The 14,978-nt window shown below is 39.9% G+C and overlaps 1 protein-coding gene and 1 pseudogene across 1 annotated transcript in view; one reads left to right on the forward strand and one right to left on the reverse strand.

The window, feature by feature from the left end:
- Positions 1 to 14,978, reverse strand: part of dazl (deleted in azoospermia-like) — a 144,233-nt gene that overhangs the window by 18,446 nt on the left and 110,809 nt on the right. Inside the window, exons 10-11 of the mRNA XM_080214642.1 lie at positions 8,708 to 8,816; positions 6,034 to 6,221 (exon numbers count right to left, since the gene is read on the reverse strand). Coding sequence (XP_080070768.1) covers positions 6,034 to 6,221; positions 8,708 to 8,816 — 297 coding nt within the window. The remainder of the gene's footprint in view (positions 1 to 6,033; positions 6,222 to 8,707; positions 8,817 to 14,978) is intronic.
- On the forward strand, positions 12,229 to 12,379 carry LOC145362180 (U2 spliceosomal RNA; annotated as a pseudogene).

The following is a 14,978-nucleotide window of genomic DNA, read 5'->3' on the forward strand; positions in this document are numbered from 1 at the left end:
TGCAATTTTTCTCTTTAGGTGCTTATCCAATTTCCTTTTGAAAACCTCAATTGCATCTAGTTCCACCATGCTCTCAGGTGGTGCATTCCAAATCTTAAATCATTCACTACATAAAAGGCATACCCTCACGTCCCCTATTGTGCTTCTGCCAATCATCTTTAATACCCTCTGGTTCTTGGCCCTTACAGCAATGTAATCAGCTTCCCTGCTCATCTACTCTGTCTAAACTCTTAATGATTTTGAGCACCTATAGCAAAACCTGCTCTTAGCTTTTCTTAAGATAGCCTCAGTTTCTCTGGTCTTTCCACATCGCAGGACCCCTGCATCTCTAAAGCCATTTCTTGTAAACCTTTCATGCATACTTTAAAGCCTTCACATCATGGTGGCACAGTGGATAGCACTGCTGCCTCAAAGTACCAGGAACCGAGTTTGATCCCAACCTTGGGGTGACCGTGTAGAGTTTGCACCATCTCCTAGTGTCTGCATGGGTTTCTTCTGGATACTCTGATTTCTTCCCATAGTCCAAAAAGGTGTAGGTTAGGTGGATTAACCATAATAAATACACATGGTCACTGGGGGTGTCCAATGCAGGCTCAATGGGCCAAATTGCCCGATTCTGCACCGTAGTGATTCTTTCCTTCTTAAATCTACAGTGTCCAGAATTGGGTCCAAGACCCCAGCTGAGGTCAAACCCCAAATGTTTCATAAAAAAGTTCATCATAGCTTCCTTGCTTTTGCACTCCGCTTCAATGTTTAAAGTTCAAGGTCATTAATGCCTTTTTAAACATTTTCTGGACCTGCCCCGTCACCTTCACGATTTGTGCTCGTATGCCCCCAAGTTCTGTTCCAACACCTTTTCTAAATTGTACCATTTTTAAGCCCTCTAACATAAACCCTGTATCCACTGAAGATTGGCAGTGCCTCTACTACTTACACTATTAATTTTTTCAACCTTCAGTAATGCTAATCTTTTTTCATACATCTTAAATATTAATCCATCCAAAATTTCCCTTTCTTACTGTAACAGTCATATAATCTGCCCAATGTAATAAAGATGCATAGTACTCAATTAAAACTTCAGCCATCATTTCTGGCTTTACCCGAAGATCTCTTTGGGGTCTTTATTCACCCAACCATTTCAGTTTATATCTAGAAAATGTTTTGGGTTCAATTTAACGTTGTCTGCTAATCTCCTGTTCTAACCTCTCACTGCTTTCTATGTGAACATTTTTCAGGTTCCTGCTGTGCTTTCCATAAACTTCTCAAATATTAATCATAGTTTCTTTGCAAAATAAAAACACCAGGATTTATTTTTCCACTTACTCTTTGCACCTCATCTCCTTCAGGTTCTCCACTATTGTACTCAATTCTTGACCATATTATGGACCTTGCACAAAACCCTGTCAAATTAGTTTAAATCCATCCTTATTAACTGTCTTTATAGTATTTGCACATGTTAAAAGACAGTTTGCTGCCAATGCTGTGCATGCATACTTGTATGAGCAGCCATTTTTATAGGGACCAATGAATAATAATTTGAATTACTTTCAAGGATTATGCATCATGCATCAAAATAAAGTACTTAGCAAAATCATTTGAAGTTCTGTAACATCATTAATCTTTCTTAATCTGAGCAATTTGAGAACATGACAATATGCTTACGTTTTAAGGCAGGATTCTTCTCCTTCGTTAAACTGCTCAAATTAGTGAGCTCAGTACAGCATTGCAGCAGTTTTCTTTCCTGCTTTGACTGAATCTTTCAGACCACTGAATATTTAGCAACATATGTTCACAGTGCTTATAAACTGCGAGACAACAGAAATCATTAAAGCGAGGTAGTTATGAACATAGGAACAGGAGTAGGCCATTCAGCCCAAAGAGCCTGCTCCACCATTTAATATGATCATGGCTGATCAAATATTTCAATGCCTCTTCCGTTTGCTAACAACACAAAGGATTATAGGGATAATCAGACATCACTGTTCTAAACATACATGATGAATTTCCATAGACCTCTGGGATAGACAATTCAAAAAATTCACAACCCTCAGTACCAGAATTTCTCCTCATCTCCGTCCTGGCATTTCCCCTTCTTTTCAAATGGTACCCCCTGGCTCTAGACTCCCTAACCAAGGGAAATATCTTGCCAGCATCATGAAAAAGGCATTGAAATATTTGTTAAATCATCATAGAACCTGCTCCATCATTTAATATGGGCTGAACTGTGGAAATTAAAGGTACAACAGCGTGACAATTTTCTCAGCAAAAATGTAAACAATACCTTGAAGGTCAGCGGTTGCGTACTTAGGAAAAAAAAACTAATCTGTCAGTTTCATAAACACTGCTTTCCCAGTCTTAGCCACAGGATGAAACAAAGACAAGTTACCGTTACAGATACAAAAAAAATGGTGATATATTATGCTAATAAAGATGTTTCTTTACTGGATAAGGGCAAAAAGCTATGCTTTGGTGGACTATGTATGTAAAACAAAGATTAGAAAGCTGCTCATCTCATTTACTGTAAATAACCATAACTGCTAATTATCTGTATGAATCAACAGAACATCATAATAAATTCACGGTGTCTGTTCTCCTTGCAAGTAATAAATGCTTGGGAGATTGCGTACTCACCGTGCATTGTCTGGTTAATTCTCAACAGTTTCTTGGAGGTTCCACCAAGATGGTAAACCCCTCTACATGGTAGTAAAGCATGGTGCCTTGCTGACCAATGGCTTGAAGACTGTGGCTGCCTGATTTTGGCACATCGGGCTATTTGACCAGTGGAATACACACACTGTCCTGTGTACTACAACTGAGGTAAATTATGACAAGGGAAACAAGGGAGATTTGAGTTCCCCCTTTTGGGGTTAGGGACCCCATCTGAGGATTGCACAGAGTCCCCCCTAAGATTACAGGCCCTGTTTGTGTTCAGCCCATTAAGTACTCGATGTGTCTAGGGTTAGAGGCAGAGTTTTAACTCTATTTCCCTTTTTCCCCCATCTCTCACCGGCCAGTGAGTTAAGAGCTGATCTTTTATAATTATGGGGCAAATGTTTTCTGCAATTGTTAATTATATTGTTTGTTAAATACTCTAAAATATTTAACATGTTTATTGTACAGATGTACAAAGTAATATAATAATCAGAGTTGTAAACCTCTTGTGAAATGACTGGGAACAACGTGTGATCTATAAATTATGTATATTCATCTGTCTATTTGTGCCACATTTATGTTTAATTTAGTCATATATGTCAGTATATGTTGCTGCTGCTTAAAATACTGTATAATTTACTTGTCTAGTTATTCTATGCTTTTGATAGGATTTATTTGTAAAGATATACATTTTTCAAAATATTTTAATCTTGCATTTCACAACCCTGTGGTCGTACAAAATGTTATCGTTAACTTTCAAGCACGCTATGTGTGGTTCTTAAAATGATCAGAAATGAAGAAAAGCATATTAATCTTATGACCTTGTTAGTGATAGTTGTTTTGCTAGGTATTATACAGGTCTGCGTGTTTTAATTTAATTCTTAGTGCCTAGTGTGGATTATACCTGTGTCGACGACAGTTTCTTGGCGGTCCCTTAAGTGCATGCACATTTGCTGATCTTCTCCAGATTCTCTGAATATAAACGGCATCTGCAATTTTTAACTGTCGACTAACACAGACAGTCCTTATGTTTCTTTTTTATCTATTGTCAATCTAAACAGAATGCAGTTTTTCTCAAAATGATCCCACTACCCGCAACCTTGGTGTTATCAGCACCAGTATTATTCCAGAATTTAATGTTTGGAGTCCCTTGCCAGCAAACTTTTTCTTTATTCTGCCGCAGTAACTTTGTAGGATTTATGAACTTGTAGTTTAAAAATCATGCTTTTATTTGGAAAATTTGCACTTGATATATGCAATTTCATCCTTTGCTTTGTCCTCTCCCTAGTATTATTTTTAAGCTTTTGGGTGGCTCTGGTTTAAAATGGCAGTTTGTGCAGAGACTCCAATCTCTCAACAATATGCTCCTAATTGCCTGGCTGCCCAGTTGCCTTTTGAGCCACCAGGTGCCAGATCAAGTTGCTTTCTTCATTTTTCATCAGATCTTCAATTCATGCCCATCTTGGAACAATTTTAGGAGTGGGATCATTTTTCTTTTTAGTTGCCAGTTTGTAATTTGAGTGGGGGACCTATGTCTGTCAGTTTTTCTTTTCAAAGAATAACCTAGGATATCCAAGTGTTTTGTCGATTGGGAAAACACTACCATTTGAGGTTCTCATGCATGAACAAATGTTTATAACTGCTATTACAGAAAAGACAATGCTTTAACAATTGCAGAGTATAAAAACCTGCAGTCATTTGGGGGGAGGAGGTTTGTGACACAATCCATCGATTGCAATTTCTACTTAAGATTGGTGCCAATCCTGCTGGGACACTACTATGCTCACTGTTCTCTTTACCAAAGATTTTAATATTTGTAAAGACATAAGTTCTGCTGCTGAATGTATGATTGGAACGTTTAAATCCAATCATGACTATTTGTAAATACTTAATGGGAGAAAACCATCTCCTGTGATAATTGTGAATTGTCTCTTCTTAACACTGATTTAATGTTATTGTTAAACTCATCCACTACTACACATGGCATAACTGATCAAATCAGATGGATATGCAAGGTATGAAACTTGGAGGAATCTTAAACTTAAGCTTTTTACTTATATAAAATGTATTTTAAGAAAAAAACATTGACATCACAATAGAAAAAGCATTTCATTACCTATAAAGTAGTTTAAGGCATCCTGAGGTCATAAAAAGGTACAAGTTCTTTTTCACTCAATGCTCCAAAACCCAAATGACATTAATGATTAAAACTCAATATTCTGTTAAAGACTATCCTGGTGGCTTACTGGAGTTTTGTGTTTTGCTCCTGATAATGAATTGATTGTCATTACTGAATGAAATTTCTTTCAATGATAATTGTAACAAATGCAAATTCATTTGTGCATTATTTCAATGCATTTATTAATTCATCAATAATAATTTGTGTAATCAAATACAATAAAATGAGGAACTCCATACAAATGTGATAACATGACAATTACAAACATTTCAGACAATCATTTTTCATTTCTTTTGGTGTTCAGTATTGAAAGGTTGGGTGGAATTTTGACTTTTGCCATTTGCCTAAAATGAACGATTTTGGTTCTGCTGCTCCTTTTACATCTTTCTTAGATAGGAAAGTCAGGAGAGAGCATAACAGATGGTGAATGTGATCGCCTGTTTTACACCATCGCCATAAATTAATTTATGGCCACTGAATCTTGTGATTTATTTTCATACTCTGCCATAGTTGAGATTTTTTGACCCTCCTTTGTGACCTTCCGTGGTATGCTGATGACATGGTGATCATCATCTGGAATGAGGAGCTATGAGGAGAGATTGGGTAAACTGGAGTTGTTCTCCCTGGAAAGACAGAGGATGAGGGGCGACCTAATAGAGGTGTACAAAATTATGAAGGGCATAGATAGGGTGAACAGTGGGAAACTTTTTCCCAGGTCAGAGGTGACGAACACAACGGGTCACAGGTTCAAGTTGAGGGGGGCAAGGTTTAACACAGATGTCACAGGGATGTATTTTACACTGAGGGTGGTGGGGGCCTGGAATGCACTGCCAAGGTGGTAGAGGCAGACATACTGGGATCGTTTAAGACTTATCTGGAAAGCCACATGAACAGACTGGGAATGGAGGGATACAAATGAATAGTCTAGTTGGAAGCAAGAGCGGCACAGGCTTGGAGGGCCGAAGGGCCTGTTTCCTGTGCTGTGTTGTTCTTTGAATGCACCTGCTCAAGGCACAGCCCACCACTGTAACCATTAAATTACATAAAAGGAACAGCACTCCAAAAGTTTGGTGATTCCAAATAAACCTGGTGTTAAGACTTCTTACTGTGACCATTAAACACTGACGTGGCCGTGTGTTAGAAGGAATTATACCCCTGGTAACACTTGGGTGGGTGATTTGCCATTGAGTGCTTGTACATACCTTGCCGATTATGACTACCGGGAAGCCCGATTCTGCTTCCACACTGTCTGGTCCCATGACATCCTTTCGGGATCGCGTGAGTAACAATCTCTTATGCATCTCACAGGCCCCCACTTCCGAGGCTAAGCTCACCGACAAGGGTGGGCGTGATTGCCAGCGGTCATACAACCTCATCCTTAATCGTTTTACTGGTGGCACAAGGGGGAGTTTGTGTGGCTGACAATGAGACATGCTGCTTCTACATCAGTGAGGATCATAGGATCGACACTGGTGTACAGACCGTTCAGGAGCAAGTGCATCTCCTGCAGTCAGTTGCTCAGGGAAAGCCTTGCGACTGGTAAGGTTGCCTCCCTAGCATTGGCAGGCGATTTGGAGACTTTTCAAGACGGTTTTCAAATACTTTATTAGGGGCCTGGCCTTGCTTATTGTCCTGTGTGCAGTTATCCAACCTTTTTCTTGCTGCATTTGTTCTATTTGCCACCCTTGTGGTCCTATCCACAGCCCAGCTTCCCATCTCCATGACCTATGCATCAGCCAAGGAAAGATTTACAAAATTAATGCGCATAAAGCTCGTGGAGGGCCAATTGGATAGTCCTTAAAAAGGACCAGTGGGGGGATGGGGGGGTAAGGGGGGGGGGGGGGGGGTAGGAGAGTGGAAATTGACAGCAAAAATGGAAACAATGCCTTGAAGGTTAGCAGTTGCGTATTCACGAAAGAAAGTAATCTAACTTTTAGTTCCAAACAATGCATTCCCAGCCTTAGACACAGGATGAAACAAAGACAAGTTACCACGACAAATACAAAAAAGATATGGTGACATATTATGAATGGGGTGGCACAGTGACCAGCACTGCCTCACAGCAGCAGGGACCTAGTTCAATTCGCAGCCTGGTTCACTGTTTGTGTGCAGTCTGCACATTCTCCCCATGTCTGCGTGGATTTCTTCCGGTTGCTCCAGTTTCTACCCACAGTCCAAAGATGTGTGGGTTAGGTGGATTGGAAGTGGTAAATTTCCCGTTAGTATTAGGAGCAGCAGCTATGGTTGATACATAGGGTTATGGGGATAAGGCTCGAGTGGGATTGTGGTTGGTACAGACACAAATGGGTCGAATGGCCTCTTTCTGAACTGCAGGGATTCTATGATTATGCTAATTAATTAGATGGTTTTCTATTGGATAATCAAGGGCAAAAAGCTATGCTATGATTGGTGGACTATGTATGGAAATGAACAATTAGAAAGTTGCCCGTTTCTCATTTGCTGTAATTAACTATAACTGCTAATTATTTTTATGAATCAGCAAAACATCAGTGAAATTTGCTGTCTGTTCTTGCTAGCAAGTAATAAAAGATTGGGAGATGAGTACTCACCATGCATTGTCTGGTTAATCCTCAACAGAACAGCCTACTCCTGCTCTCAAGTTCCTACTTAGTTCACTTTAATGATTTCTATTGTCTCAGTTTAACTGAACATATGCTGCTACATATTCAGTGGTCTGGAAGATTCAGTAAAGAAAACTGCTGTAATACACATTAGAAACTAGAAGCAGGAGTAGGCCATTCAGCCCTTCATGCCTGCTCCACCATTCATTTTGATCTTGGCTGATCATCAAATTCAATATCCTGTTCATACCTACACCTATATCCCTTTAGCCCCACGGAGCTAAATGCTTTCTTGAAATCGCACAATATTTTGGCTTTAACTACTTTATTTCCACACATTCACCACTCTGGATGGAGAAATTTCTCCTCACTTCAATTCTAAGGTTATCCTCAAACTATAATCCTCAAGTTCTGGACTTTCCCACCATCAGATTATAAGGGGCATGGACAGAGTGGATAGTCAGGAGCTTTTCCGAAGTGTCAATTACTAGGGGACATAAATTTAATGCGCGAGGGGCAAGGTTTAAATGAGATGTACAAGCCAAGTTTTTTTTAAAAAACAGTGGGTGGTGGGTGCCTGGAGCTCAAATGGATCTCACATTTATCCACGTTATATTGCATTTGCCACTCATGCTCACTCAGCTGTCCAGATCATGCTGAAGCATGTCCGCATCCTCCTCTCACCCAACTTCCTATCATCTACAAATTTGGAGATAATACATTTAGTCCCCACTTCCAAATCATTCATACATGATGTGAACAGTTGGGGTCCCTGCAGTACCCCAATAGTCACTGCCTGCTAATCAGAAAAAGACCCATTTATAGCAAGTCTTTTCTTCCCATCTGCTGACCAGCTTTCTCTCCAGCTCAAAACACTGCACACAATCCCATGCATCTTGACTTTTATATAATAGTCCGCTATGTGAGACCTTCTTAAAAGCCTTCTGAAAGTCTTTCCTTGCTCAATTCTCTTGGTTACATTCTCAAAGAACTCCAATATACTAGTCAAGCATGAGTTCCCCACTGCAAATCCACATTAACTTTGTCTCAATATATCACTGCTTTCCAAATGCTGAGCTATGAAATCCTTGATAATTGAGTCTGGTAACTGATGATAGGCTCAGTTCCCTGTTTCCTCTCTACCTCATCACCCTTTGGTGAATTTTAGGGTGATTACAATAGCCACCCTCCAATCTGTAGGAACCAGTTCAGAATCCAAAAGAATTTTGGAAAAAGACCACCAGTGGATTTACTCTTTCCACGACCACAGATGAGGCCATGGAGATTCATTTGCCTTCAATCCCATCAATTTCCCCAGAACCACTTCTCTCAATGCTGATCTCCTTCAATTCTTCACTAAAACTTGTTTCTCTTCGAAATTTTGGTACATTATTCATGTTTTCCTTGTGAAGGTAGAAACAAAGTTTGAATTTAGGTTCCCAGCCATTCTTGTTCCCTGTTAGGAATTCTCCCATTTCTGGCTTAAGGGACCTACATTAGTTTTTGTCAATCTTTTCCTTTTCATATGTCTATAGAAATTTTAGTTGGTTTTTAATTTTCCCTGCTTTTCTTGCTTTCATACTCTGACTTCTTATTCAAATCCCTTGGTCCTCCTTTGCTGAATTTTAAATGGTTCTCAATCCTCAGGTCTATTGAGATTTCTTGCCAATTTCTATTTTTTTTTTAAATCGAATACCATCACTAATTTTCCTTTTAATCCATGGTTTAACCATAGTTCCCTTATTACTCCTGCACCAAACAGGAACAACATCTGGAGTTCACCTATTCATTCCTCAAACGCTTGCCATTGTCTGTCCACTATCCTTCCTTTCAATAATGTTTTCAAGCCCACCATAGCTAATTCATGTCTCATGACATCAGTTACCTCTGTTGAGATTCAGGACCTAGGTCTCAGAATCAATTATGTCACTATCCACCTTGACAAAACATTCCATCATATTATGGTCACTCATCCATGAGCAGTTTAGCAAAGAATAATCCTGCCTTAAAAAACAAATATATTCTGTCATGTTCAGCACTCACCCCACATATTCTTTAAGTATTTTGGGTTACAGTGTACTAACACAATGGAAAATAGATGGTTGCCAGACAAAGAAAACAATGAAATTGAGTTATGATATAGGGCTTCTTGCATGTAACAGCATCATTCTAGAGTCAAGTGCACTCCCAATTAACAGATCATAGCAAAATCTAAATTATGATATCCAAGAGGAGTGGTGGCTAATCAGCAGAGGCTCTACCATTAAACCCACACGCTAGAGTGTATGCAGCATACAAGTGCAGACATAAGACAGAAATTATTCTCAAGTGTGGTCACCAAAAATAGTGACTTCCACTAAGGTCAGCACAAATATTAGTCAGCCAAACAGGTTCATCTCAAGTAACATCAAACAATGGATACAGCAATAGTCATGCAAAGTGTCATAAAATGCCAAAATTTGCCACTGTTCATGAAGGATTTGTCCCAAAATTTATCTTGAAACCTGGTCACACTAATAAGGTTCCAAATTCATTCACATCATTAATTAGGCTTTTAACATGGGGTTTCCCAGATAATCCGCCATTACCTGCTAACTAAAGCCACAAAATCCAGAGGTTAATTGTATTAGGAACATTATTATTTATACTACCACCATTCAATGAGTGAGGGGAGAAAGATGTACATCAGAATTTTATTGTTCCATCCACCATGGGAATCAGAATGGGCAAGGGGTTGACCTCGGGCAGGATTTTACGGTTTCAGGACAAGCAAGGCCATAAAATCCCACTTGTAATCTCTTACTATTTGTGTCATGAAAAATGGAGAACTGCAATACCATTGGTGGCAGCTGTTGAGCAGGAAAAAGGAACTCACAGTGAAACATTTTGTTTACACAAGGAAAAGCCACGTTCCAGCAAGCCATTCAGAACCCCAGGATTCTATATTTAAATTGATTGGCCAGGGTGGGTTGGGAGCGTGGTGGTGGTTTAGTATGTACAGCAAGGGATAAGGAATTTATTTGTCTTCTAGACAGAGCACACAGTTTCTGTGCATCTTTTTTGCCATCCACTTCTGTTTTTCTTTAGATCAACTGTATTTACTTTGTTCTTCAAGAACATTTACATATCAGAGGCAGAAAAATACATTTACAGGTCTAATGTATTAGGACAAGGATTAAAATGTCAAGTTACAAGAAACAATAACTCCACATCAAAAATGGAACTCATTGATTTAACACTGTAGGCCATTCCCACATCTCAGGGAAGAGAAGGTTGACTTAACCATGTCATTTACAAGGCTCTAAACATTCTTAAATCATGCACAAGCATAATCTATTCAGTCAACTGGTTATTCAAAGCTGTTAACTTGTCAGGCATCAATAATTTCAGGAAGTTATAATCTCAGACTTTGCAATGCTATGGTTTAATGTTTAACATCCAGTGTTGATTTACAATGATGCACTGAACTGCCTGTACAACCTTTGCTTCTTTCGCTACATGATTGCCCATTAAATGATCTCTACTAAACTGCTAAATAACAAGTGTGCATGTACCCAATTTAGAATTATATGCTGTAATTTATTACTGATAAATGATGTTTAATGTATCATTCGTGTTTTGAATTCATTTTCATATAACAAAAGGTTTATTCAGCCAGCAGCTTGAGAAGAGCTTCACGAAAGGTTAACTGAATTAATTTCCATCTAAACCAAGTTGAATACAATATTAATTTCCATCTAAACCAAGTTGAGTACAATACAGTTCAGATGCCAAATCAGGCATCATCACTCATCCTCAGATCTAGGCTGGGAGATAAAATCATGAGTTGGAAGAAATTAAGGATTTATCAGATTCCTTTTATGTATTTATCTAGACATCACAATTCCACTTATGCCCCAAAATTTTAGCTGTAGCAATGTAGACATGTGTCAAAATTAGCTGCCCTCTACTTCTTCTTACTTGTCTGACACCAGCACAATTATTCCAGCATAGCAATGTCACTGCTACCTCCCTGTATGCAAAACTGCATAGCTATTATCTCCTCTTACAAAAACAAGGCTAAATCTAGCCCACCCAAATACTCCCCTAAACTTTAATCAGCTCCGCTGAAGTGTGTTATCAGTGACACCTACTCAGTCAGAATTCTACCAGGACATCAGTTTCAGACGTAATGATATCCTTGATCCACACGAGTGAATACCAGAGAGGACAGGAGTAGCTGAGCTCGACATCAAATCAACATTTGAACGTATGGTGCCAAGAAACATTAAAAAAATGAAGTCAATGGGGCTCAAAAGGAAAACCCCCATGTGGCTAAATGAAGATAGAAACAAACCACAATAGCCCAGGGCGTTGTTGCAAGAGGTCCTCAACGCAGCACTGGTGGTCTATCAGCAGCTTCATTAACATTCATTCCATTACTAAGGACAGCAATGGTCAATTCATTTGTTTATCCACAACAGTTCAGGTAACTTTGGTCCATGATAGCTTAATGCAACATCCAGGCTCTAGCTGACAAGTGGCAGGTTATCATTGCATTAATATTGTGTAATGGCCTTCTCAAATGCCACTTCTGATCTTCCATGGAATCATGATGGCAAGAACCTCACCATGAACATCTTGGGATCACCAGTGATCAGAATCTCAACAGGACAAACTGTGACAAAAATGTGGCTCTAAGATTAGGGTAGACATTGAATACACTGCAATGACCGAGTCACTTTAACTGCTCAAAACCCCTGGATTTACAAGGTCCATCAGGGATTTTCTGAATTCACTTGCTACTTGCCTGGACAGATGCTACCTCAATGTCATCCCACTTCTTGGCCTTTTGGCTAAGATCAAGTGTAGTATCTGTTCTCATCAGTGTCGCTTCTCAGCCTTTTGGCTGGGATTGGTGTGGTGTCAACATGCTTGCTTGGTTGGGATCACTGGGTTGCATTTCGGCTTCTGCTGTGGCAGTTTTTGGGTGTGGCATCTCGGCCTTTTGGCTGGGATGTGGGTGGGACTGGGACTTGGAGGAGGGGCTGTGCCTGCTCCAATTGGCTTGGATCATGTGGATCGGGCCCGGGGTGGGAGCCCTAACTTGTTGGCTTAGATCGGGGGGTGTCTTGACTTGTTGGGGCTCTGGATTGGACTTGATTGGATTGAATTGGCATAAAAACAAAAAAAATGCCATCCAGAAATGTTTGAATGGCAACTGGATTCAAAATCCAACCCCTCTACAGCAGGAGTATTGTGGATGCATACACTTACTATAGGATCATACTCATGAACATTTTCTGCATCCTTACAACTAAGTGCCTTGCTAGAACACTTCAAAGTATTTTAAGAGTCAACTTTAGCATTGGACTGAACTCCAGTCGCAAGTGGCAGGTACCTTTCCCTGGAAGATATATGAGGGAATCAGGTAGGTTATAGAGCTTCCAAGACAAGTGTTTTGGAGTTGGTCAATAAAGTACCAGATTACCGAATTTAGTGCCATCACTTCGCCTTGACATTTGCACCATGAAATTTGGCTTTCACGGGCTAGCTTTAAGTAGTGCTAGCACCACACAAACTGGAGCTCCACACTGAGGCAAGCAGCCACTCAGCAACGTTTTGGTGCTACGTACATCGAACACAACAGACACAGGATTATTACACATTTAGGTACACATGCCTATTTTCAGTCCTTGTCCAATTTCACAGTACTGAATTCTTAACCTCCAGGTTGAGTGTCCAATATCGTAATCAGTAGTGGAGATAGGATGTCCAATGCTATGATCAGTCGGCTAAAGTGTAATCTAATCCAGAATATCACGCAAGATGCTCCTCTCTATGTGGGGTTGATGTCCCAATTTAGAGAACTGTTGAATATTTGAAAGTTTATTGGTGTCACAAATAAGCTTACATTAACACTGCAATAAAGTTACTGTGAAAATCCCTTAGTCACCACACGCCAGCATCTGTTCAGGAACACTGAGGGAGAATTTAGCATGGCCAATGTACCCAACCAACATGTCTTTCAGACTGTGGGAGGAAACCAGAACACCCAGAGAAAACCCTTACATACTCAGGAGAACGTGCAGATTCTGCATAGAGTTAACCCAAGCCAGGAATCGAACCCAGGTCCCTGGCACTGAGGCAGCTGTCCAGCCAAATGCAACTCCAACATTTATATTCGCAAAATGGTATCAGTGATTATCCTATACACCACCATTTACATATGCCTTTCATACAATAGAGAACCACCATCATACAAGATGATGTGGTCATCCTCCACGCAGGTTAAACAAGGCTAAGGAAAAATTTTATTGATCATCACATCATATCCGATCAAAAGAGGATCAATAATCCTTCGTTTCAAACATCACTTGAAGGAAGCACTTGTACAGACTAATCTAAACATCTATGTCAACAACACAGTGGCTCAATGATGCCGTCATTGACCAAATCTCAAAGCCAAAGATGCCAGAATAAGCCCTTTAACAAGTGGTTATGGGACTAACCTACACGCCTTCATCCTCATTAAGTAGCCAATGTAGACATGCCCACCCACAACTGTAGTCAGAAATGACCACAACAGGCCTTATGAAACACATGCCTCCATTCATGGTGAGGGCATATTCTATGACAGACTAAAGGCAGAACAAGAAACTCAAACTTTGTAGTTGTAACCACAATTCTATTCCATCACAACTTGGCATATCACTCTCTTCCAAGCCAAAGTACCAATCTTGGTTTAAGCTGATTTGGAGAACAGCACAGCAGGAGCAGCACTAGGCACAGTCAAAGTGAAATATAACCCTGGTAAAATTTCTTCAGGAGATGACCTGCATTCTAAAATTGAAAAGGGAAAGGGCATAGACAAGTTCAGGAGTTCAGAAATCAATCAATGCCAAACTTGGTAGTTCTACCAAATCCAACTGACAGTGGTGGTAAGCAACTAAGTAACCAAGAGGAGACACGCTCATGAAAATGTCAACTCAATTATCATGGAGCCCGGCAGGTGACTGCATTCTGATTTGCTTTATTGTCACATTAGTATACAGTGAAAAGTACCTTTTTTGCACACTATACAAAGCATAATGTACATAGAGGAGGAAAAGAGGGTGCAGAATTAAAGTGTTACAGTCATAGCTAGGGTGTCATGAAAGATCAACTGAATATATGATAGGTCCATTCAAAAGTGTGATGATGGCAAGGAAGGAGCTGTTGGTTGGTACATGATTTCAGACTTTTGTGTATTTTTCTTAATGGAAGAAGGTGGAAGAGTGCCCAGGGTGCATGGGGTCTTTGATTATGCCAGCTGCTTTGAGGCAGCGGGACTGTAGACAGAGTCAATAGATAAGTTTGCATGATGGACTGGGCTTCATTCACAACTCTCTAATTTCTTGCAGTCTTGGATAGAACAAGAGCCATACCACCAGAAGAAATGCTTTCCATGGTACCTCTGTAAAAGTTGGTGAAGTCATATTGGACCTGCCAATTTTTTTTTTACCTTCCTGATGAAGTAGAGGCATTGGTGGGCTCTTAACTATAGTGTCAGTGTGAAGAGATCTGGACAGGTTGATGATGGTCTG

The sequence above is a fragment of the Carcharhinus amblyrhynchos genome, chromosome 2 (genome assembly GCF_965287045.1).
Source record: "Carcharhinus amblyrhynchos chromosome 2, sCarAmb.v2.hapA, whole genome shotgun sequence".
NCBI lineage: Eukaryota > Metazoa > Chordata > Chondrichthyes > Carcharhiniformes > Carcharhinidae > Carcharhinus > Carcharhinus amblyrhynchos.